The sequence below is a fragment of the Anas platyrhynchos genome, chromosome 27 (genome assembly GCF_047663525.1).
Source record: "Anas platyrhynchos isolate ZD024472 breed Pekin duck chromosome 27, IASCAAS_PekinDuck_T2T, whole genome shotgun sequence".
NCBI classification, from domain to species: domain Eukaryota; kingdom Metazoa; phylum Chordata; class Aves; order Anseriformes; family Anatidae; genus Anas; species Anas platyrhynchos.
In genome coordinates this window covers 4,477,966-4,502,401 of record NC_092613.1, presented here as the reverse complement: position 1 = coordinate 4,502,401, position 24,436 = coordinate 4,477,966, and the positions used below count along the sequence as shown (strand labels likewise).

The window sequence follows — 24,436 nt, the reverse complement described above, 5'->3', positions numbered from 1 at the left end:
GCCTCCTGATTGCCTCCCAACTTTTCTGCTCCTCCCTTGCAGAAACTTTCCCGTCCCTGCGCCTGGCTCCGTGCGCGGACTCCGGGGCCAGCAGCGCTCCCGCAGCCCCCGCCGCCCTCCCCCCCCCGGCCCCGAGGAGCCCGGTCCCGAGCCCCGATCTCCCGATCCCGGACCCGGTCCCGGTCCCGGTCCTGATCCTGCTCCCGATCCTGGTCCCGGTCCCGGCACCCGCGGCCGGCCCAGCCCTCCGAAGCACGGAGCAGGTAAGCGCCCCGGGCGGGGGCTCCCAGCCCCCTTCCTCCTCCTCCTCCTCCTCCTCCTCCTCCTCCTCCTCTTCCTCTGGGATCTGGGGGGGGGGCACGGCTCGGCTCGGCTCGGGACGTGGGGCCCCGGCAGCCCCCTCTGCGCCCCCCTCATCCCACCCGGGCCTCAGCCCCCGGGGCTGCTCCGTGCGCCCCCCCCGGCCCTGCCCCTCCTCACCCCCCCCCCGGGGCCCCCACTCAGCTCCGGGCCCCCCCGTTCAGCACCGGGCCCCCCCCAAACACTAAGCAATGCCACCCCAAAACCCTGCGGCCAGCTTTGCCTTGGGTGCCGGGGCTGTCCCCAGGGTGCCCCCACCCCAACCCCTCTCCGCTGCCCCATTTCACGTCCCCACCTCTCCAAAAACTTTCCAGCCCCAGACCCCATCCAGGCCTGGCAGCGCTCAGCACCCCCCTGGCCCCCACTCATCTTTTCCAAGCGGGGAGCTGCGATTCTACGCTTCTAAAATAATATATTCATTTATTATTATATTTATATATATTTTTTTTTTTTTGGTAATCCCCCTTTGCGCCGCGCATCTCCGGGGCGCGGGCTATAGGGTTACAAAGAGGCCTTGTGCGCGCTGCGGCCCCGTACGTTATATAAAGGGCGGCCGGCGTCGAGGCCACGATGCCCACCCCGAGCCCCCGGGCAGCTCGGTGGGGTCGCGGGGCCACCGCCGTGTCACGCTCCATGTGTGTCACACGCATGGAGGGGATGAGCAGGCGCTGACTGGATGCTAAACACTTTGTGCCTCGTCATATGGGCGCATTGCTAACGAGTCAGCAATTAGATGTATAATTTTCGGCTGTGTGTCATCTTTATTATTATTATTATTTTATTTTTACACCCTCCTCGGTTGTGTTGTTTTGTTTTTTTTTGGTGGTGTTTTTTTTTTTTTCTTTTTTTCCAACCCTTGTATCCCCTCCGAGGAAAAATAACGCCCAGCCCGGCAGTGCCGCCTGCCTCCGCCCCCCGAAACCGGGCTGTGGGCAACACGTTCGGACCAGAGTGGCTGGAGAGGGGAGGAAAAAAAGGGAAAAAAAAAAAAAAAAAGATATTTTTGAGGAGAAACCAGCTGGGAATGACACCAACGGCTCTGCTGGAGCAGCGGGTGCCCTGCAGACCCCGGTCTCCGTTGGCTGGTTGGCAAAGGACGAGGGGAAGGTTTGGGGATTTTTTGGCTCTTTGCGGGGGGCCGGGGCGAGCCGGGCCAGGCGACCGTCCCACCGGCGAAGTGATAATCTCCTGTGTCAGGCGCGCCGGGGTATTTTTGGGCTCCGGCGTCCTCTCTCCTCCTATCGCTTTACCCCGCGCGGGTACGTGCGCGCCGTGAGTCAGGGCTTTGGCGCTGCCCGGGGGGCCCTGGCACCCCCCCTGTGGTTTTGGGGTGCTGCTGGGGGACGGTCAGGCTGTGACAGTGAAGTGAATTGGGGGGGCTCGGGCATGTTGGTGACCCCCACCCCGAGCACCGTGGGCACTTTGGTGGCCCCAAAGCTCTTCCTGGCACCTGGGTTTTGGGGTGGTTCTTGGGGCGGTTTCGCCGTGGGGCAGGAGGAAAAGGGGATGGTTGGGGGGAGCCCCCCCAAGGTCACCAGGGGGTGGTGGGGCCGGGACCCTGCTCACAGGCAGGTGTTGGCCGCAGTGTCCCCGTCACTTCCCCGCTGGAGGGGACAGGCATGAGTGTCCCTTGGGGAGAAAGCGCTGGATTTGGCCCCTGTTTGGGTCTGCAGCAGGGATTCACCCTTTCTGGGCTCCCCACTGGGGACAGCAGGGACAGGGCTGCTGGTGGGGACGGGGTGCGCGGCCACCCCTTCCTAGGTGACACGGGGGGACCTCGGGGGACCTCGGCCATGGCTCGGGGCCGCGCTCGTCCCCGTGGCGGGCGCGCGGCTGGCACGGCACCGGCTCTTCCAACCAAAATAACCCTTTGCGAGTGGCCGGGCTCGAGCCGCGTTGCGTAACGGCGCCCGGGCACTTTGGGCACCTCGAGGACCCTCGGCTGGGAGCGAGGGATCCGCTCAGCTCAGCCACGGCCTTTCGGGGCTCATCCGAACCCTCCCGCCACCGTATCCCGGCCCTGCCTCGCCAAACCCCGTCCGAACTCATCAGCAGCCCACAATAAAAGGGACTGGCTAGCGTTTCCCATGACACACGGGCAGTATTTATCACGATACCGGAAACGGCATCTTCTTTAATCGCCGTTTAACCCCCTGCTCACCACCGGCAGGAGGGTGCCGGGGCCGTGGCCAAAGGGCAGGAGCGTTACCCGGTGCTGTGCGCACACGCAGGGCGCAGCGGTGCTCTCGGGAGGTGGGGGTGGCCGTGGCAATCAGCTGTAATTAATGCGTTCAAAAATCGAGGAACCGCGCTGCGCCCGTCAAACGCACCCACTTGAGGCCGGCGTGAGGTGAGCTCGGGGGTGCCGGGACGGGGAGAAACGTTGGGCTGTCTTTTGGGGAAAAATGGGGGTTTCTGCCTTACTGCCTTTTCTTCCTTCGGTGGGAGTGGGGCTAGAGGTGGATGTCAGGGAACGGGCTGCGAAACCCTTCCCGAAACCCTTCCCAAAGTTTCGTGGCAAGAGCTCTTTGTGGGTTTGGCACCCCTATGGCCATACAAGCAACAGGCGGGACAGATGCTGTCCAAAAAGCTGCCACCTCCAGGAGTTTTTCTCTCTTTTAACAAAACTTTGACAACGGTTGCAAGGCTGGAAGGGGCTGGTGGGGCTGCACAGAATGGCCCCGTTGTCGGCACCACTGCTGGTAAATAGGGTTTGGGGGGGGAGCTTTTATCCTGGGGTTTTTCTGCCACCAACATCCGAGGCGGTGTTTGGGGTCGGTGCCCGGGTCAGGCGCGTCGGGAGCGTGCTGGAGTCGCGGCCGGCCGAGCCCAGGCACCTGTGTTGTGGTTGGGGCAGGCACCTGAAGTGTGTGGGCGTTCGCTGTTGCCACCGTCACGTGTCGTCTTATGAAATGTTTTTTCGGACGGAGGGAGGGAGGGAGGGAAAGAGGGAGGGAGGGAGGGAAGGTAATGATGGGGTGAGCAGTCGGGGCTGTGCCCCGCGCCAGCCTGCAGCGGGCACGCGGCGATACGGCGCGGGTTCGGACAGGTCGCTGGGGCTCCCCGGGCTGCGGTTTTACCCGTCTGGGAAATGGGAACAGCGGCTCCTAAAATGCTGAGAGGCATTTGGGTGTTGGACTGTCGCTGGTGCACCCGGAGCAGAGGGTGGTGAGGTGCTGGGTGCGAGCGTGGCCCCGTGTAGGGCGTTGTAGGGTGTTGTGAGGGGTGCGGAGAGCTGAGCCTGGCGGAGGGGACAGGCCACGAGCCCCGCTGTCCTGTCCCCTTGCTCTGTGCTGATCCTAAAGGGTTTGGAGAAACGTGGATGCCCATGGAGCATGTCCCCCCGGTGGTGCAGACATGGATGGAGCCCGGCCCCACACCGGCTCGTAAATGGATGCGCTGCTCCGATGTCCCAGTGTTGTCCCTGCACCGTACTGGGACCAGCACGGCCCCATGGCCACCCCCGCAGCGGGCGCTGGGTGCGTCCTGCAAAGTGCCCGGGCTAAAGCCAACCCGCTGCTAATCCTCAGCCATCCTCTTAAGAGCCTGAGGCCAAGAAGGTGACTTCAGCACACGATGGCTGCAGCTCGCCCTGTAATGTTTGCTCGCCGGGGCCGGTGAGCGAGGTGCGAGCGGTGGAGAGCGCTGGCTTTTCCCCCGCACCCTCGCTGCCGGGAGAACGGACGCAACGCGGAGCTGGCAGCTCGCTCCCCTCGTCTCGGGGCTGGGGGACAGGACGGGACAGCAGGGCTGGATCTAATTTTAGGCGCTGGGCAGAGCCTCGCGGGAAGCGCCGGGCAGCGGGGACGTCTCGCGACGCGATGCCCGCGAGCAACCTCGGCGGAGAGCGGGCGCCGGGAGGACCCCGGGTGGCCCCGTGCTGCCAGCCCGGCTTTGCCCCTTGGGCACGAGCTGCTGGAGAGGCTGGGGGTCCAGAGGCAGTGCTCCTGCTTATCCAGGTCCCCTCCGAGCCCTGGCAGCTTCGTGCCTCAGTTTCCCTGTGGCGAGGCGGGAGGAGGCAGGAGGGCTGGCCAGGCTCGGGGCTCCTCGCCTGGGAGCGCCAAGCCTTATTATTTCCCCACGACTGTCTCCTCCTCACTCCTCATAAAATTAGATCCAGCTGTTCACAATAGCCACTAACTTCTCTCCGGAAGATGTTCAAAGTTTACAGACGCGGCGTGCGTGGAGGATGGGCTGCCGTTCCCATGCCAGCTCCCTCGCCCGCCCTCCCCCAGCGCCTGCCAGCTCCTGCCTTCCCCAGGCGGAGGCAACGCCGCGGCGCCCGCACGCAGCCGCACGAGCCCCCGCGCGAAGCGAGCCTCGGGTGTTCCAGTACCAGGAGGACCTGGGGTGCTCCGTGGTCCCCGCTGCAAAGTGAAGCTCCTGGGCAGGACCCCGTTTTCTCCCCATGAGGTGTCTCCGAGCCGGAGCAGCCCCGAGCGTCGGCACGCGAGCTGGGCAGAGCGCACGCTTGGTGCACGCTTTTGGTGCTCACCAACGCCTGTGCTCAGCTTTGGCACGAGTTTGGGCTCTGGCTGCCGTGCGGTGTGGCTGCTGTGCCCCGTTGAAGCCTCGCCTGGGTGGCATCAGGGAGAGTCAGGGTCCTGCTCCGACGTCTGTGCGTCGGCGCGCCGGGGGCTGAGCGCGCTGCGCCGGGCTCCCCGGAGCCATTGGGCCAACGCTCCTCTCTGGAGCTCCTTCTTTTACTAATAATACCGCCTTCGTGTATTTTTAGCAACTTTCCTCCCCAAGGATTCCAGAGCAATTTTACAATCTGCAGGAGCGGGAGTTGCTTTGCCCATTTTCAGCACCGAGAGGCTGCTGCTGTGGCACTGGGAGCACTCGGTCCCCCCGCACCGCTCCCTGGCTTGCTCTGCCCCGGGGCTGCTTGGGGGGGGCTTGGTCCCAGGGGGCCCAGGCAGCGTCGAGAGGTGCTGGGGAGAGGGCGATGTGCGGCCACGGGTGTGCAGGAGGATGCTTTGCTTGCCCAGTTTGTTTACTGGCAAGCAGCGAGCAGTAAAACGCTGCTAACCCCGAATACCCCTCTCTGGGAATAAATCGCCAGCGCAGCCTGCGCCATGCAGCTTCTGCGTGGCTTCGGCTTGTCGGCTCTCCCAAGCTAAATAAACTCGCTTCGGGAGGGCAGGGGAAGGCGCCTCCTCGCAGGGTGACAACAACCCAGAGCCATTTCCGTGTCACGTTTTGCCCCAGACGCGGGCAGCCGGAGCCATCTCCGCGTCTCCGCCAGGACGGGAACACCACGGCCCCGATGGCACCAACCTTTGGGGTCGGGCCAGGAAGGGCTGCAAAAATACCCGTGGCCTTGCAGGCTTCCCCCCATGTGCTTTTTTTTTATTATTTTTTTTTGGGGGGGGGATCAGCTCTTGACGCCCCCCCCTTGCTGTGAACCCCTGGCACCCCTCTCGGTGGGGCAGCGCGGTGCCGCTCGCCCCCGGCCGCGGGCGCCCCGGGCTCTGGCGGTGCCGGCGCAGGCAGCGGGCGCAGCTGCTCCCGGGCAGGGTTGGGTTTCGCGGGGGCGGAGGCGGCCGGGGCCGGGGGTGGGTGTGAAATCCACTGCAGCCTTCCTCCTCCTCCTCTTCCTCCTCCTCGCCTGGCAGCCGCTGGCCCCAGGAAGACGTTCGCCCCTGCTGCGGTGGCCGGGCAATGGGGTCGGCAGCACCCAGAACTGCTCCGCGGAGGTGTTTCTTCTCCCAGGGGTATGGCCACGGGTTTGTAGGGTCCCCGGGACGTCTGTCCCACCCAGACAGAGGGACACCATCCCTGCCCTGCCTCCTGCAGCTCTCCCTTGCCCACGGTGGGGTTTGGTTTCCCCTTAAGGGCGAGCTGGGGATCCCAGGGGGCCCAACATGCAGTTGGTCCCGGGATGGGAATATTTTGGTGCGGGAGTGAAGCGAATTCGAGCACGTGTGGGGGCTGTGCCACGCTGCTGGCCGTACCCCTGGGCTGGGGGGGGGTCATGGGGTGGCCGTCACGGTGGCCTGTCCGTAGCAGGCAGCTCCAACCCTGTTGTTTCCCTCCAGCTCGTTTCATAACACAGAGAGCAATTAATGCCGTAAAAGCTTTCTATTTATGCGCTGCTGGGTGAAACGCCCCGGCTGGGCAGGGCAGGAGGTAATTGGGCCAGGGAGGGAAGCCAGGGTAAGGTGTCCGTCTGTCCCCTGCCCTGACGTCCCCAAGAGCCTTGAGCAAAACCAGCCTGGGTCCTTTGGCAGCCAAAAACCAGCTCTGCCGGGGCCCGAGGAAGAGGAGGAGATGGAGGGGTTTGTTCGCACGCCCGCTTGTGCCGTTAGGAGGGAGCACCTCGCCCGGTGGGGCTGGGACTGCCCCGGGCTTTGCTCTCCTCCTGTCCCTGCTCCGTGTCCTAATTTTCTGGATCCAAATCACTCAGGTTCCCCCGTCCTTTGCCCTCTGGAGAGCCTCTCGCTCCGGGACCGGGGCGCTGAGCATCCCTCAGCCTGGCGCTGCTGGGCGCGAAGCGGCCGCGAGGTTTCGGGGCTGGGGTTGGGGAGCAGCTGGGACCCCCGTGCCCCCCGGCAGCGCCGCGGACCCCGGTGGGACGCTGCCACGTGGCCTCCTGCGGTTTCCCCGCTCCGATTGCTTCCTGAGCCGCCCGCCAAGCCGGAAGGGACAGGAAGCGATAGAGGAAAGGAAATTAGTCAGGCCGTCCCGCGGGGAGCACCGGGGGCTCGGCTGCCTCCCCGGCCCCCAGCCCGTGCCGGGGGGAGGCTGGCCGGGGTCTCGGTGTCCCTTAGGGGATGAGGTGGCCCCGCAGTGACCGGTGAGGCCCCAGGTGGGAGGGGGCAGCCTGTTCTTCCCCAAGCAGGGGAATTCCTCAGCACAGCCCCGGAGCTGTTTGGAAGAGGAGCGAGGTGAAGGCAGAGCTGTGCCGTGCCCCCAACGGGTTTTGGCAGGGCGCAGGGTGGTCCCCGAGGGGGCTGGGGACCCCCAGCTCCTGCAAAGGCCAGGTCAGGTTCTTGGCTGGTGCCAAAAACAATCCTGCTGTAGGGTCATGCCCTGGCTTGGTGCACAGCACGGGGTCATGGGCAGACTGGGAAGCGTCTTCCCGTGTGCATCGTGGCCTTGTTGGGGTCCCCCCCAGTAGGGTCATGTCACAGCGGGGTGGCGGAGGTGGCAGCGGGGTCACGAGGAGCACGGCAGGAATGATTTTGGTGAGCCTACAAACTGCGTCCTCCCGCCAGCCCCCCAGCCTGCTCCTGCGGCGCATGGGGCCGCCCGCGAGGCTCCGCTTCGGGGTTTATTCGCTTGGGGTCTTGCAGAGCCGGTGCAACGGGGCGGCCCCTCTCGGCACCCCCAGCGTCCTCCTCGGGGCACGGCGCACTGATCCTGCCCCAGTTTCAGAGCGGGGCCGAGCCGGGACAGGTTGCACAGCCCAAGGTGGGGGCTGGATGCTCAGCACCGGGGCGCGGGTGCTTCCTGCGTGCCACCGACGGCGGTGGCCCCGTCTTGGTGCCGTCCCCCCCTTTCCAGTCCCCCAGCGGGGCGGCGGTGCCGGAGCGGTTGCTTGTGCAGGTGAGAGGCTGCGCCCGGCCCCGCCGCCTGCCCGGGCTTGTTGCTGAACTTTTATCCTTTCGCCACGGGGTCCAAGCAGGGGGGGGGCCGGCAGGGCTGGCTCGCCTCGGGGCCCCCGTGCGGGAAGGCAGGCGGGGAGCGGGGTGGCGGCCGGATCCCTCTTTTTGCTGGTTCTGCTCACCCCCATCTCAAAGTGTCCCCAACTCTTGGGGTCCTGGTGCTGCTCCCCATGGGGTCAGGGAAGCCCTGGGTAAACGGAGAAGCTTGGGGCTGCTGTGCCCCCCCTCCGGGCAGGCTGTGCCCAAGTGTCCCCCCCCCCGGGCAGCGGGTGCTGGCACCGGTGGCCGTGCCGTGCGTCCCCGGTGAGTCAGGGAGGATGTGGTGGCCAAAGCCACCTGCACCCCGATTTGCAAAGGGGCAGAGAGCAGCAGCCCGGAGGTTGCAGCCAGGGTGGGGGCGACGCTGCCACCTGCATTGGGGCCACCCTGGTGCCACCAGGAGGGCAGGGACGGCTGGGGCAAGGCGTTGGTCCCGTGGCGTCACGCTGGTCAACACGGGACAGCTCCTGCCTCTGGCCAGGCTCAGTGGTGTGACAGGTGGCTTGGCACTGCGGGTAATGGGATGTGGCTCCTCTGCGTGGAGCAGACCCCAATTCTTGGCTTTCCACCCCGTACAACACAGGGTTGGGGTGATGCACGGCGTGCAGGATGGGGCAGTGCTTTTGGGACCCGGCACGCTGGGGAGGAGGGCACGCGGCGTCCCCCAGCTCGGTGCCACTGCTGGGGACGAGGTGCCACCCCACACCTGGGGGCTCTGAGCAGCACCGTCCCCATCCCCACAGCCCCTACCACATCTGGCTCTGCTGCTCCCAGCCCCGCTGTGCCCTACAGGGCCCTGCTCCTCACCTGGGCACCACACCGCATCCACACCTCTCCCTTCCCCTGACCCGAGCATCCCCTTCCTGGCCAAAGCAGGCTTTTGGAGGGGTTCCTCATATCCTTTCCGGGCTCCCCAGCCCCGAGCACCTCCCTGCAGCCCCCCACCACCTTGGCCAGCCTTGATCCGCAGCGGGGCCGAGCTCGGGGTGAGCGCACAGCCTGTGGGAACGCCGCCTCCATCCCCCGGCGTAACCTTGGCCTCGCCGGGAGATAAGGGCAGGAGCTGCCCCGGCCGCATCCTCCCCTGCACCCATCCCGCTCCCCCTTCTCGGGGACCCCATGGCTGCGCTCCCCTTCTCCTTGCCGGCCAGCACCTTTGGGGGCAGGACGTGGCACCCCACAAAAGCTGCCTTGCGGGGCTTCGCCCTCCGGGGCGCATCCGTGCCGGGGGTCCCCGCGCCCCAGGGGAGGGGGCTCCGTCACTGGCCTGGGGAGAAGCCGGAGGGAAAGAGAGGATGATAAGGATTTTTTCCGGCAGGTCCGGTCCCCTCCCTGCCCGGATCAGGTCGGGCAGGCCGGTACCTCGGTCCAGCCGTGCTGGTTTTCCTAATTGCTCCTCTTGTTGCTGTTTTGTAAGGCTGGGTGGAGCGCTGCGCTCGGCCCCGCGCCCCTTACGTCAAAGCTGTGACTTGCCTGCACCCTCCCTCCAGGAAATAAAATTTCTTGGCCTGGCAAAAAGCAGGTTCGGTGGAGGAGGAGGAGGAGGAGGAGGAGAAAGAGGAGGAGGAGGAGGAGGAGGAGGAGGAGGAGGAGGAGCTGCTTCCTCGCACCTTGGCCGGGGCCCCGGCTTCGCCCTCCCTCCTCTCCAGGGCCTTGTTTTTCCCCTGCTTCCCTGAAAAAGGGATTTCCCTGCTGGGGAGGGGGGGGAGGCAGTGGGGTGGGAGGGATTTGGGAGGGCTGGGGGGGGCTGAGAGCCCTTGGGAAGGGGCCGGTGTGTGCGGCGGGCAGGGGCCAGCACCCCCCCTGTGTGTGACACTTGGGGACAGTGGCCGTGTCACTTGTCACTTGGCTTGCAGCGGTGCCACTGACCCTATAATTCCCTGTGACAGTACGGGGGGGAGAGCTGGGGGGTCCCTGCGGAGCCCCCCCCACACCCATTCCTGGGGCTTCCCCCTGGGGGGGCTCAGCTGAGCCCAACCCCATAGGGCTGCGGGCTCCCGAGCTGCTGGGGAGGGGTCTCGAGGCTGGGGGCTCCTGGGCTGCCGCAGGGCAGCTGGGGGCTATCAGGGTGCTGTGGGGCTGGGGGGGGTCCCAGGCTGCTGCAGGGGGGGTGTTATGCTAGTGGGGGGGTGGTCTCAGACCCCTACAGGGCTGTGGGGTCGTGGTGCTGTGGGGTTTATCAGGCTGAGGAGGGGGAGCCACAGCCCCCACCAGCACCCGCTGCGACCCCACTGCACACACAGGGTGGGCACAGGGTGGGGGGGGCCCATCCCCATGTGTGCCCCCCCCCAGCTCTCCGTCTCCCACCCCGTTTTGCCCCGCTGGTTTCTCACCGCCCCCCCCTTGGCCCGCAGGGCTCCCAGGGCTGCACAGTGGGGGGCACGAGGGGCGCTGGGGGCCGTCCAGCACCGCTGCCGCCATCCCTCCCCGGGCTCGCTGGCTCCATCCTACAAATCCAGTTCTCCTTATTTGGCCACACTGCTCGGCAAGAGGGGGAGCGCCCGGGCGGGGGGGAGGACGGGGGGGAGCGGGCAGGGGCGGGCGGCGGGGACCAGAGGGGGCTGACATCACACCGAGGGTGGCGTTTGGGCTTTGGGGGGGGAGGTGGGGAGGAGAGAGGAGGGGAAGGAGAGGGGTGGGAGGGGGAGAAAGGGGGGGAAAAAAATAAATAAATTATTTTTTTATTTAAAAAAAAAAAAAAACACCCAACCGCACAACACAAACCAGCCTCGCAGCGCGCTCGAGCCAGCGGCTTGCTGCAGTTCCTTTAAAAGGAGATGTCTGCGCTGGAGACCTTTGCACACTCCCAGCCCGTCCGGGAAGCGCGGCGCAGGGAGACACCTCTCGCTCCCCACCGAACGTGTTATTGCAAAACCCCGCTCGGGAGCCGGCCCGGAGGGGGGGTGAGGGCTCCCCCGGCAGCCCCCGCAGCATCCTCGGGGTGGGGGACGCTCCAGAGAGGTGCCCCGGTGGCAGGGGTCGGGCTGCCGGAGGGGTCTGGCTGCCTGGTTCCTATTAACGTGGCTCAAAACAGGCTGGGGAAGCCCGTGGGATCGCTGCCCTGCACTCAGCGGGTGCGACAGAGCGGGGTTTTTAGGGGCTGGAGAGCCTCGGGGTGCTGGCACGGGGTTGGGGTCCGTAGGGCTGCCGCTGTCCCATCCCGAGGTGGCCCGAGCGCCTTGTGCAGACAGCGCGCTGTCCGGGCACCCCCCTCCCCAAATTTTATTCGGGGTGCTCGCTCAGTGGCTTGGCCCTGCTGGATTTTGGGGTGCTCGTGGTGCAGCCGTGCGCTCGGGGCACGCTGCTTGGCATCGCGTGCTCGGCACCGGGGTGCGCTCCCGGCTCCCCGGGCACAAGCAGGCACCGAGCAGGCAATGGGGCCGTACGTGGGGCCACGCTGTCACCCGCACCTCCAGCACCCGGGAGCAGGGGTAGCAGGGTCTAACGGGTGTCCCTCTGTCCCCGCAGGTTGTCGCGTGTCCGTGGGGGCTCGGGGTCGGAGCCCAGAGCAGCCAGCACCATAGCGTCCAACAGCTGGAACGCCAGCGGCAGCCCCGGGGAGGGGCGGGAAGATGGCCAGGACGGCATGGACAAGAGTCTGGACAATGATGCCGAGGGGGTGTGGAGTCCGGACATCGAGCAGAGCTTCCAGGAGGCGCTGGCGATCTACCCCCCCTGCGGCCGGCGGAAAATCATCCTCTCGGATGAGGGCAAGATGTACGGTGAGTATTGGGGACAGGACGGCACCCGGCGGCACGGAGTTACAAACCGGGGCTGAAACAAAGCCTCCTGCCCCAAAACCACGTTTGGGGAGCTCCCCCGACCCCAAAAGCGCCTCCCCAAGCTGCTGGGAGCAGGGCGGGCGGCGGTGACCCGTGTCCCCTTGGCGGTGCCGGGGCCGTCCCCTCCCTGCGTGCCGGCTCTCCCTCCCGCGCCCTCCCTCTCTCGGCCATGCCGGACCGACAGGTTTGGTGGAGCCGAAGCCGTGAGGCAGGGAGCGGGCACGGCTCCCTCCCGCGCCCCTCCGCACCGCTCCCCAAACCTTCCCTGACCGCAGCCCGGTGGCGGGGAGCACCCCAAAAGAAGCGTGGCCGGGGTCACCGGCCCGCCCCGAGCTCCCGGTTCTGGTTTCGGTGCCACCGGTGGTGAAATGGGGTTGATGGATTTTCTGGGGTCCCCCCAAACACCTCTGTTTGGGTGATGCGGGCAGGGGCGCGTGGTGACACCGAGGAGGAAGGTGCCACGGTGTCCCCATCCCTGCCTCGGCAGGGATTCCTCCTCCTCCCGTGCTGTCACCCCCAGGACCGGTGCCCTCGGTGCCATCTCCACGGCACCGGTGCCTCCACCCCTGACCTCTCCAACCCAAAGCCACTGGTGTCCCCGCCGTCACCCACACACAGCAGAGAGGGACGGGCAGATCTGGGGGTCCGTGTGCGACGCTGTGGTGCCCGGGACACGCCGCAGCCACCCCCATCCCCACGCCACCCACCCGTGCCACCCCATTTGCCGGGGCCCCCAGCCGGGGCTGGCGGCCGAGGGGAGCGCAGGGCTTCCCGCGCGGGCGCATTTTTTGGATTTCTCCAGGAATAGCTGAAGTGCCGCCGGGAGCCTGGCCCCGCGCAGCACGCCCGGGCGCAGACCGGTTTTTCCAGCCTTTTGGAGACATCTGGCAGCTGCTTAAAGAGGCAGCGGCCCCCGCCGCCTTTCATCCCCCCCCCCCAGAGCCCTCCGCAGCGCCCAAACGCCTCCCCACCTCCTCCCGGGGCTGCGCAGGGGCTGGGGACCCCCGGGGGGCCGAGCTGAGCCCTGGTGGGGCAGGGCAGGGGGCCCTTCTTGTGCAAGCAACGCGGGGGTGGAAAGCAGGGTCCGACCCGAATCGGGGCTGGCAAAACCCCAAAACCCCGGGGAGGGCGCTGGGGTTATTTTGGGGGCTGCACATCCCCGCGCGAGGCACCCGGATGGGAGCGATATTTTGGGGAGCCACTTGGCAGCACCCAAAGTGCTTGGAGACGGAGATGGGTGGCTTCACCCTGCGCCCAGCACCCTACATCCAAGGCCTGGTGGGTGCCAGCGTCCCGTAGGGTTGGGGCAAGCAACGCACGCGTGCCCCAAGAGCAGGTGGGAGCCGCGGGGCCGGGCTGGGCACGCTGCTCGCGCCGCTCGTCGGCCGCCGGCGTGTCCCACTGGGTTATTTTTAACAGGGCCGTCCAACTGGTTCACGTGGTGGTGTCAGGGGAGAGGAATTCGGGGAATGTGGTAATTTGGAGGAGGACGTGCCCTCGCCGAGGGAATGGCACGGCCCCGGGTGAATCATCACGGGGGGACGGGGACGGCCGTGGGCACCCGGATGGGTGCTGCAGGGTGCAGCCGGCCCCGGGTGGTGCCGGGATGCGGGGCGAGGCGGGATGGGTGCGGGGAGAGGTGTGGGGAGATGCCCGGTGCCGGGCACAGGGTGCTGGGCACAGGGTGCTGGGCACAGGGTGCTGCCCCGCTCGGGTGCGTAATCGCAGCCGGGTTTCATTTCCCATATTTATTTCCAAAGGGCTGAGCATGGGGATGGGATTTGGGAACGGGGAGACGCCGAGGTGCTCGGGGAAGGTGTAGCCGTGCTCCAGCACCGCATCTCCCCGCAGCCAGCGCCCCACTACAGGGCGTCACGTCACCCAGGCACCCTTGGGTGCTGACCAGGGCAAGGCAGGGCTGGGCACGGGGTGCCCGGGGCGGGCGCGGGGCCGTGGCTCCATCCACGCTGAGGTTTCGGCAAGCGAGAGCGAGCAAGCCCAGGTGGTTCGTTAGGAGCTGCTGGCTAATTAAAAGGCGGCCCAAATGGTGATACTCACACCACAGGGTGACAACACGCCAGGGCACCTTGGTGCTTTGGGGTGCTGCGGGGTGGCACCGGGGCACCCATGGGTGCTACGAGGGGACAGGACGGAACGAGGGGACACCTCGCCGGCTGCATTCGGTGTGCCCACATTGCCAGGGGACCCACGGTGGCCCCCGGCCACCACCCCCTGCCCGCTGCGGGCACCCCGAGGCGCAGCCGTCCCCGCAGCACCTGGCCCTGTCGCTCCCCCCATGCGCCCCCCCCCCCCCTCGGAGCGCCCAGTTGCTGCGGGGCTGGGAGGGGACGCCCGGGGTGGGGGTTATTTTTTATTTATTTATTTATTTAATTTTAAAGAGTGCTCTTTTTTTTTTTTTTTTTTAAAGTCGAAACCCGCTCCAAGGGCATTTCGACAAGTTCCAACCACGACCATCTGGTCCATTAAAATAAATCTGGCGTGCCTGCCCGCCCCCGTGCGCGGGGGGCGAGGCGGCGGGGGGACGGGGAACGGGGCTGGGAGAAGAAAGCTCCCAGCTGCTCTGACGTTTGAACGTAGATTGGCCACAGCTGGCCCGTAAAATGTGGCGCAAAAGCACTTCTGCTTCGAATTAAGCCCAGGACATTAGGAAATACTGGTGGAAAGGCCAGCACGGCTCGCGAGCGCTTGTGGGGGGAAGCGGGGAGCCGGGGGGGGGGGGACCCCAGGACCCCCGTGGGAAGGGCTGTGGGAGGGGGGTTGGCTGGCTCCCCTGCTGCAGTTGGGTTTTTGGGGGGTCCTTGGCCACCGGTGTTGGGGGCACAGTGGTGGGGGGGTCCCTGGTGGCTGCCACCCCCCACTGAGCCCCCCAGTCCCTGCCCCACGGTGCTGCCGAGCCCTGAGGGTAGGGGCTAAAAGAGGGGGGTCCCCGTGCTTTGGCTGGGGGGCGGCCACCCCCATGTCCCCTCGGGGCCACCCTGGTGTCCCCTGGAGCCAGTCAGCCGTCGAGGCAGCGCCATCTCCCGGCAGAGCCTCCCTCATTAAGGACCGGCCTCATTACGGATTGGTGCCATCGGGTCCCCTGGGGCTGTCCCCTTGTCCCCCTCTGTCCCCTTGTCCCCCCCCTGTCCCCGCTGTCCCCCCACGCTGACAGCTGCGCTCCCCCGGCAGGTCGCAACGAACTGATCGCCCGCTACATCAAGCTGCGGACGGGGAAGACACGGACGAGGAAGCAGGTGAGGCCGTGGCTCTGCTTCTTTTTTGGGGTAGGGGATTGGGATGGGGGCACCCGGTGAGCCCGGTGGGGTCCGGCTGTGCCGTGCCGCCCTTCCCGGGGGCGCCGTCCTCGCCTCCTCCTCCTCCTCCTCGTGCTGGTTCGGCTCCGTGCTCTCCGTAAGGAGCCGCAGCTCCAGCGCAGCAGCGTGTGCATCCATCGGCGTGCGCCTCCCTCTGCTTTTCCACCTGGATCCAGAGCCCGTCCCCACCTTGCTGCATGCCCCTCGTGGCACACCCTGTGGGGACGGCACCCCCAAAATCCCCGGGCTGAGACCGAGCTGTCCCCATCGCAGCCAGGGGACAGGCTGTGCCGTGCTGGTTTCGGACAGCCCGGGGTGACACGGAGCTCGCTGCCCTGATGTGCCAGCACCCGGGGCTGGCAGCACGCAGGAAGGGATGTCGGTGGGCTGGGGGGGACGCTGTGGTCCCCCCCCTTTTAGCTGCATGGCACTGCAGCCCTCCAAGCGATGCATCCACTCGTAATGCACCCAGTGGCTCATCCCTGCCCACCGGGGCCATGCCGTGTGTCCTGGTGGGCTCAGTGGCTGTCCCCTTGGGGACACTGGGGAGCAGGAGATCTCCCACAGAGGGGTGTGAATGGGGTTGGGGTGTTTTGGGGTCACTCATGCTGGGACTGCCCCGTGCCACAGTCCCCATATGGGATGGACGTACCTGCACCCCAGGTGCTGCGGGGAAAAACTCCTCCAGGGCTGGTGCTGGAAGGAGAGGGACCAGGGTCCGGCCACGGTCCTTAAATCCTCTGTTCTCATTTCACCTGGACCCTCTCCATGGGGGGAAGGATGGAGCACAGGGCAAAACTGATGCTCTGAGCCACGCACACGTGCCCAAGCACAGGGGACAGCACACGTGGTGGTGGTGGTGTCCCCTCCTGTGCCTTGTGCAGCCTGCTGGGAGAGGGAACGTGCCAAAATGAGCCCTGGTGCCCAGCGGGCACAGAGCTGGGGCAGGGCCATGCACCCTGGGGGGCGGCTGTCAGCAGCTCAGCCCCTTTGTCTGGACCCTGCACACACTCGTGGGGCTCTGCACAAAACAAATTTCTCCTCGCCTTCCCCACCTGGAGCTCTGGGGACCGGCCTCTCCGTGCCACATCCCCCCTGGGGACACTGAGGCACCCTGTGGGGGCACCCAGCGAGCACCCTCGGGGCTGTCTGCAAGAAAAGCCCCCGCACTCACCCCGGGGAGAGGGCTGTCTTTTCGGGACCCCCCCCAGCAGACCACAGGCTTCGTTCCGAGCAGCACCGGCGTTATCCAGCACGGCGTCCCGCGGTCCCCCCAATTTTTCCTCCCTCTCTAGCTCTCCCCGCCGCAGGAGCATCGGCATCTCCAGGAGCACCCGGGGTCTGCCCCGCGCCCCCCATTTGCCGCGCGTCCTTTCCCCCTGGGACGGCGGTGGCGCACTTTTTGGGGTCATGTCTTCACGCTCTCTGTGTTTTCCTTTCCGAACGGCGTGGCGGGGCCCTAGGTGTCCAGCCACATCCAGGTTCTAGCTCGGAAGAAGGTGCGGGAGTACCAGGTTGGCATCAAGGTACGTTGGCGCCCGTGCCCAGGTGTTCCCGGCGGTGTCTCTCTGAGCATGGGCAGCCCCTTCTCCTTCCTCTTCTTTTCCTCTGGTTGACGGCTCTGCTGTTCCCCTCTCCTGCTCTCTCTCTGCAGGTCTCTAGCCACTTGCAGGTTCTTGCCCGGCGGAAATCTCGGGAGATTCAGTCCAAGCTGAAGGTACGCGCCCGCTGCCCCGCCTGGCCGCTGCCCACTAACGCTCTCCGCTCTCTGGTGTGCTGCTTTCTCTCCTTTGGATGGCTTTTTTTTTTCTTCCCCCCCCTCCCTTCGCTCCTGGAACCCGGTGGTTTTGTAGCGGCACCGCTTTGGGGTGCCCTGAGGAAAGTGCAGCTGGAAGGGCCGGTCGAGGTGCCCAGAGCCCTTTTCTCTCCCTCAGAGCAGCGAATTTTGGGGGAAAAAAAACCCTCTTTTCGCTCAGACGCGGACCCAGCCACATGGAAGGGGAGGATTAAACCTCCCCCGGCGATGCACAAGCGCTGCCCTCCTCCTTCGGGCCAGCCAGGCTTCCCCCAGGAGGAAAAGGACCCAGCCCAGCGCAGCCAGCACAGTAAAACAAAATTAAAACGGGACCCCCGGAGCCGGGCTGGTCACAAGCGTGGTCCCCCCGGGATCGTGCCAGGGGATGTCCCATGCCAGGGGGTCACAGAAGCAGCGATGTCCCCAGGTCCCTGCAGGCTGCCAGCCTGGGGCTCACGCTGCAGCACGTGCCGAGGTGCGGGCACGTTGCCCACCCCGCCCCCCGGGTGGTCCCGGGCCAGCCCCCGTGGTTCCAGGGGCCAAGGGAGCCGAGCAAGGACAATCTGGATCGCCCGCTCCTCTGGTTGGCTTCTCTTTTCCTTCCTTCCTTCTAACTGCAGCCCGACTAACCCGTCCGTAACCGTTCCCACCGTTCCTCGTGGTGGTGGTGGGGAGGGTGGGGATGGCGGGTGGGAGGTGGGCACGGCTGGCACGGGCAGGATCGGGGCCGTGCCCCAAGGACGGAGCCTTTCTGGGGTTGGATCCAGTCCTGGTGTACATGGTGTGAAGTTGGGGACGGCGTGGTCCCCATGGGCTGCCCCCCTTTGGGGACGTCCCCCATGCGCAGCCGGGGATGCTCTGGATTTAATCCCTGTTAAACCGGGGAGCATCCCCCCCCCTGCTGCTCCCTGGGCCAGATCCAGGAGGGATTTTTCCTCCTTTCACCTTCCAGAGGATTTGGGGGCCCGAAATCTTTCGGCACCAAGCCCATGGGGTTCGCTCCCAGCACCTCTGGGCAAGGCACGCTCAGTCCCCAAAGCGTCACCACCTTTTTTGGGACAGGGTGCAGGGCACCACCTGGCAGCTTGGGACATGTCCTGAGCTTACCCTGGGGTTTTGGCCCCTGAGGATTTGAGGGCTGTGCCCCCTGAAAGTGCAGGGCGGGTTGTGGCAGACCCCAGTGCCGGGAGGGCCCCAAACCCCGGCTGTGCGCTGGGAGAAGCCAGGAGAGGGCACCCCAAACCTTTCGGGGCTGCTCCTCGGGGCTCGTGTGTCAAAACCAGACCCCAGGAGGGGCTGCAGGGAGATGAGCCAGCAGGGTTAGGAACAGCAGAAGCCTTTGCAATGAAAAATAATGATAAAAAAGGCTTTTCTTGCTGCACAACACGGGGAGCTATCGACCTCGCACCCGCAGCCCTGCCGTGCCCCGGGTGGACACAAATCACCAAAATCACCCGGCGGTGGTGGGGGCTCCGTGAGCCCGGAGAGGTGGAGGGAGCAAAGGCTGAGCCCGCGGGACCGCAGTGCCCTCAGCTCCTGCCCTGCAGAGCAAAAGGGGAAAAAACAAAAAAAAACAAAAAAAAAAGGAAAAAAAAAAAGGAAAAAAATGGGTTCCTTTATGGATTTCTTTTTTTTTTTTAATTTTATTTTTATTTTTGAGGGTTGGGCTGTGCAGCTCGTTGGGAAGCCCACAACGGCGTGGGTCTGGCTCGCTGCGCACAGCGGCCGTGCTGAGCCCCCAAAATAACGGGGCTCGGGCACCCCGATCCCAGCAGGGCCAAGCTGTGGACATCGGTGTCCCCCTCCAAAAGGATGGGTCGGGGGGGTTCTGTCCCCAGCCCAGGCTGCGGTGACAATCTGGGGGGGGGGTTACACGGTTCGGGGGGTGCGCGCCCAGGCTCTGACCATTTCTTTTCCTTTCTTTTGTGGACAGGCCATGAACTTGGTAAGTTTGTGCCTTTATCGCCCCGTCGCCTTGTGCCCCCCACCCTTGGTGCCCCCGGGGGGGTGGGGACAACTCAGGGACCTGGCGGGTCCCGCACAGGGGGGACACGTGCATTAATGATCACGGCTGTATTTTGGGGGGGGTATTTTGGGCATTCACCCCCGATCCCTTGCTTTGCAAACCCTGCTTGGGGGAGGGGGGGGGTCCCAGCCTGCTCGGGGCTCTGTGTCACCCCAATCTCCCCTCTGTCCCCCCCCCCCCAGGACCAGGTCTCGAAGGATAAGGCTCTGCAGAGCATGGCCTCCATGTCCTCGGCGCAGATCGTGTCGGCCAGCGTCCTGCAGAACAAGCTCAGCCCCCCCCCTCCTCTTCCTCAGGCCGTCTTCTCTGCTGCCCCCAGGGTGAGGAAGGCTCCGCGGACCCCAGGCTGGGGGGGGTGGGAGGGGTGGGGGGATCAGACCCCATGTATGGACTCAGGGGGGGGTCCACCAGGCTCCTGGGGGTCTGGGGGCTCGGGTGGGACTTGGGGGGGGTCAGAAGCCCCTGACTGTGTTCCCTCTGCTGTTCCAGTTTTGGAGTGGGCCGATCCCAGGACAGCCTGGACCCTCTCAGGAGTAAGTAGAAGCCCCCACCCCAGGCAGCGCCCACCCCCCCATGCCTTGACAAAAGGGCCCCCGGCCTCATTATGCTAACGATGTGCCTCATTTTGCAGCATTAAACCGTTTGCACAACCAGCTTACCCCATCCAGCCACCCATGCCTCCATCACTAGCCAGTAAGTGCCGTCCCCAAAACAGCTCCGGGGCCCCCCCTCTCCCAGCTCTGTGTCCTATGCCACCCCCCCCAGGGTCCCCATCCCAGCCCCACAGGGGTGAAACCTGGGGTTTAAACCCAACCAAACCCCCCCCCCCCCGGGTGACGGGGACCCCATCCCCACTTACCCCATCCTACGGGGGTGCAGCATCCCCACGGGGGCCATCCCAGGAGATTTTGGAGGGTGGGGGGCACGGCGAGGGAATCCGATCCCCCCGCAGCTCAGGGTGGGGGGGGCTCTCCCCAGCTGACGCTGCCCCCCCACCCCCTTGCTCCGGGTGCCCCCCCCCCTCCCCAGGTTACGAGCCCTTGGCTCCGCTCCCACCAGCCGCCTCGGCCGTGCCGGTCTGGCAGGACCGCACCATCGCCTCCGCCAAGCTCCGGCTCCTCGAGTACTCCGCCTTCATGGAGGTGCCACGGGATGCCGAAACGGTAACGGTGCCCCCCCCCCCCTCCCCGTGTGCCCACCCCGACCCCCTTCGGGCCACCCAAAAGGCTCGCTCGGCTCGGCCACCTCGGGGCTGGCCGTGCCCGTCCTTGGTGGCGCATCGCTTTTGGGTTGGGCTGACCCCCCCCCAATTTATTTCGGTCCCCCCTACAGTACAGCAAACACCTCTTCGTGCACATCGGCCAGACGAACCCCTCGTACAGCGACCCGCTGCTGGAGGCCGTGGACATCCGCCAGATCTACGACAAGTTCCCCGAGAAGAAAGGCGGCCTCAAGGAGCTCTACGAGCGCGGCCCCCAGAACTCCTTCTTCCTCGTCAAGTTTTGGGTACGATCCGGTTTTCGAGCTTGGGTTCGGGCTCTGGCTGCTTTCAGGAGCTGGCGAGGATCCCGAGAGGCTCCTGAAGCCGATGTCCCCGTCCCCAAGGGAGCGCTGGCTCCTGACAGCTCCCCCCGTGTGCTTCCCCCCCCCAGGCGGATCTGAACAGCACCATCCAGGACGGGCCGGGGACTTTTTACGGTGTGAGCAGCCAGTACAGCAGCGCAGAGAACATGACCATCACCGTCTCCACCAAGGTGTGCTCCTTCGGGAAGCAGGTCGTGGAGAAGGTGGAGGTGAGTCCTGCGGGACGGGGTGGGAGCGGGGTCCCCGCCGCGGGTCCTGGCTCAGGATGGGGTTGGCATGGGATGGGTAAACCCCCTGAACCGGGTGTAGGACACGAGGGTACCACCCCGGGCTGTGGTTTTTTCATCCCTGGGCCATGAGCACCATCCCCACGATGTCCCCGTTGGCCACTGCCCTCATCTCCCCAATTTTGGCCCCCGCTGACGCCCCGGCTGTGCCCGCAGACGGAGTACGCGCGGCTGGAGAACGGGCGGTTCGTCTACCGCATCCACCGGTCCCCCATGTGCGAGTACATGATCAACTTCATCCACAAACTCAAGCACCTCCCGGAGAAGTACATGATGAACAGCGTCCTGGAGAATTTCACCATCCTGCAGGTACCTGCCCGCATCCCCCTCAGATCAAACCAGGGGTCCCTGGACCTGCCCGCATCCCCCTCGTGTGCGCTCGGATCAAACCAGGGGTCCCCTGCCCAGGGCGCTTTGTGTTGACCACATAAATGCAGCAGCTGGGATTGAGGCCGTGCAATGCCTCCCCTGAATAATGGGTACCAAAATTTCCTTGTTGTAATTAAAGCAGCTGGGCTGGAGCCCGTGCAACCTCCCCAAGAATGGGAAGTGAATTTTTGGTGGCACAATGAAAGCAGTGCCTGGAGTTGTGCGTCCCCAACCCGCCCGACCTACAGGCAGCAAAATCTGCACGGTGCAAACCAAGTGCCTGTGCCTGAGGCCGTGTCCCCCCCCCTCTCCAAACTGCAGGGAGCAAATCCTGATGGTGTCAATGATGTAAAAAGTGGCTGAGACAAAGCCCACGCGCTCACCCTCCTAAATAAGGGGTAGCAAGATTTTGGGTGGTGCAAATAAAGCGGTTGTGCCTGTTCTGTGCAGCCCCCTGGGGAACAGAGCGCAAATTTAGTGTGAATTTAGTGCAAACGAAGTGGCTGTGCCTGAACCTACGCAATCTCCCCCCCCCCTACATAAAAGCAACCCCCCCACCATTGGGCTCTCTCCTGACTGCGCTCTCTGCTTTGCCGCAGGTTGTTACGAACAGGGATACCCAGGAAACCTTGCTCTGCATAGCCTTTGTTTTCGAGGTCTCCACCAGCGAGCACGGCGCCCAGCACCACGTGTACAAGTTGGTGAAGGACTAGGGGCCCTCTGGGACGGGCAGGGGCACGAGGGGCGCGGGGAGGGGGGGCCGTGCAGAAACGCCGCCCGTGCCCCCCGGCCTCGTGAGAAGTCATTTGAAGAGAGAAGGAGGAGGAGGAGGAGGAGGAAGAAAAACAATAGCCAAAAAAGACTGACTTGCGATCGCAGATGTTTTCTACTTAGGAACAGTTCCTTTTTTTTTTTTTTTTTTAATAAATAAAAAAACAAAAAAGAAGAATGAGAAAGGAACCGTAGGGAGAAAGGAACCCATGTCCGGTGATGGAAGGGGACAGAGCAGCCCTCGGTGGCACCGACGAAGGCCAGCACCGTGCCGTGCCGCCCCCGGTGGGACGTCGGAGCGGAGGACGACCCCCCCGGTCCCCAGTGGGCAGGAGGAGCACGGTGGCTCGGCCAGGACGCAGTGGCACCAGCCCCTCGGCATCGTCCCCAGGGCAGCGGCGTGGCTGCGGCGTGGCAGAGCCCCCGGCGCTGGGGGTGGCGGCGGGGACGTGGGGACGTCCCTGCAAGGCCAGGGCAGAAGTGCCGAGGTGGGAGCAGGTAGGAGCAGGGCAGGAGAGGGGCTGCGGAGGGCGGGTGCTGCTGCTGCTGCATCCCAGGAACTGGCACCCTTGGGTGCCTTAAAAAGGAGGGACGGGAGAAGCTGCATCTCGGGTCCCTCACCCCAAGGAGGGTGCTCCTCATCCAACCCCATTTGGTGGTGTTGGAGTGGGAGGGCATCGACGATGCAAAGCAATTTTTTATGGCTCTTTTTTTTTTCTTTTTTTTTTTTTTTAATTAAAGTGCTTTTTAATATTTTTTTAAAAAGACACCGTGCTTGGAATCAGGATCTGTCCCTCCTGTGCCACTCCACGGTACCAGGGACCTGCTCCCTGCCCGTCCCCGGTGCCGGTGGCCAGAGGAGGTGGCGGAGCCGAGCTCACTGGGTCGGAGCCATATGGCAAAATTACGTGGCTCAGGCAGGCACGGGGAAGGTTTGGGGTCACCAAACTCACGTGGGGTCCCTGCAGAGTGCGGCCGGGTTCGTGCGTGGCAGTGGGAGCCCCGGGCTGTGCTTGCGCTTTCAGGGATTACGCTTGGGGGCTTTGCCAGTGCCGAGCACCCCCGGTGTAGCTTGCTGAGGTGTAACGAGAACGGTGCAGTGGATTTGCCTGATTTACTTTGCATATGTAAATTTCCTTTTTTTTTTTTTTTTTGCCTTTTTTGCCTGTTTTCTGTGTTGACAATTCTGGTGTCGGCTTTTCCTGGCAGCCCGCGGAGAGCGGCCGGGTGTTGGCTTGGGCAGGGAGGAGCGCGCGGTGCAGAGCTGTGAGCAGGCAGAGGTCGGGGCAGAGGGGACAGAGCGGGGACAGAGGACACGAGGGACACGGGACTGGGTATTTCTGTGCATTTTTGGGGCTGCAGCCCCAAAATAACCCAACGCAGCGTGCCTGGTCCCCGGGAAGGATGCGGAGCGGCAGAGGTGGCGCGGAGCAGGGTGGCAGGGGACAGGGACCCGAAGGAGGTGACAATTTGGCCCTGGCCTTGGTGCCGGAGGGGGAGCGAAGGCAGCGGGAGGTGCAGAGCCAGGTGCTGCGGGATGGCAGGAGGGATTTGGGATTCGGGAGCAGGGGCTGGGGAGCCAGGGGGGTGTCGGGGTGCGATGGTGCTGGGCGCGGAGGGGCAGGAACAGCGCAGAGAGCTCAGGAATTGGCCTTGCAGCCCCTCCACGTGTCCCCCCCGAGGCGTGGGGACTTCGACCTCGCCGCCGGGAGAAGCCACCCCCATGCCCATGTCCTGCTCGAAGGAAAAAAAAAAAAAAAAGAAAAAGGAAAAATGGGGAAAGCCACAGCCCCCCCCTACCCATCCCAGGGCTGCGCCGCCCAGCTGCGTTCTCATATGTAGCATGTTTGTTTGTTGTTTCCTGGTTTTGTCTTTTTTTTCTTTTTTTTTTTTTTTTTTCTTTTTTTCCTTTCCTTTCTCACCGATCTAAAACTCTGGGAATTAAAGCTCCAAACCTCCCCACCACCACACACACGCCTGCCCTGCCTCTGCCCCCCCCCCCCCCATTCCAGGGGACGAAGCTCTTGGTTAACTGGACCGGTTTGTGCCTCCCTCCTTCCCTCCAGCCCCCCCCCAGCCCACGCACACGCGGACGCCCACGCAGGCCCCCGGCCCCGGGTGGGATTCAGCCACGACCCCAGAGCCACTTTTCTCGCCCCTTCCCCGACCCCCTCCGTTCTCCTCCAGTGTATTTATGAATTTCACATGAAGTACTGTTTTATTTTTTTAAAAGACTTTGTAAAGCTTACCAGGGTTACGATCACCATTTTTAGAGCTGTGTCAGTCCACAATGTTAAAAAAAAAAAAAATCCATTTTTTTATGTATTATATTTTTTGTGTATTTTTTTTTTTTTAATCCAGCTGTGATGGGTTGTATCATATATTTGTTGTGTTTACTGTATCTGTCCAACTTCAGAGAGAGGAGACTGTGGAGCTCCAAGAAAACTGCAGTCTGCTGAAAAAACCATTAAAATTATTTGTTCATGGGTTGGCTCAAGC

General features: G+C 64.5%; 1 protein-coding gene across 8 annotated transcripts; it reads left to right on the top strand.

The window, feature by feature from the left end:
- TEAD3 (TEA domain transcription factor 3) lies at positions 1–24,434 on the top strand. Of its 8 annotated transcripts, none has more exons than XM_072028590.1 (14): positions 1–263; positions 11,478–11,731; positions 14,981–15,045; positions 16,569–16,631; positions 16,760–16,822; positions 18,834–18,845; positions 19,109–19,246; positions 19,416–19,459; positions 19,558–19,619; positions 19,956–20,089; positions 20,259–20,432; positions 20,579–20,719; positions 20,954–21,106; positions 21,766–24,434. In XM_072028590.1, exons 2-14 carry the CDS (start codon positions 11,596–11,598, stop codon positions 21,877–21,879), a joined length of 1,299 nt encoding a protein of 432 aa, XP_071884691.1. In that variant the 5' UTR covers positions 1–263; positions 11,478–11,595; the 3' UTR covers positions 21,880–24,434. The 8 variants fall into 8 exon arrangements, with proteins under 8 accessions (XP_071884691.1, XP_071884687.1, XP_071884686.1 ...); XM_072028586.1 differs by lacking the exon at positions 1–263 and adding an exon at positions 2,631–2,710 and having other exon boundaries at positions 19,986–20,089; XM_072028585.1 differs by lacking the exon at positions 1–263 and adding an exon at positions 2,631–2,710.
- Positions 24,435–24,436: the final 2 nt, after the last annotated feature.

Coding starts and splice junctions, on each gene's coding strand:
- TEAD3 (XM_072028585.1), top strand. CDS start 2,646: ATGCGTTCAAAAATCGAGGAACCGCGCTGCGCCCGTCAAACGCACCCA. Junction 2,711..11,477: donor CCACTTGAGGCCGGCGTGAG/GTGAGCTCGGGG, acceptor CTGTCCCCGCAG/GTTGTCGCGTGTCCGTGGGG. Junction 19,460..19,557: donor CAGCCTGGACCCTCTCAGGA/GTAAGTAGAAGC, acceptor CTCATTTTGCAG/CATTAAACCGTTTGCACAAC.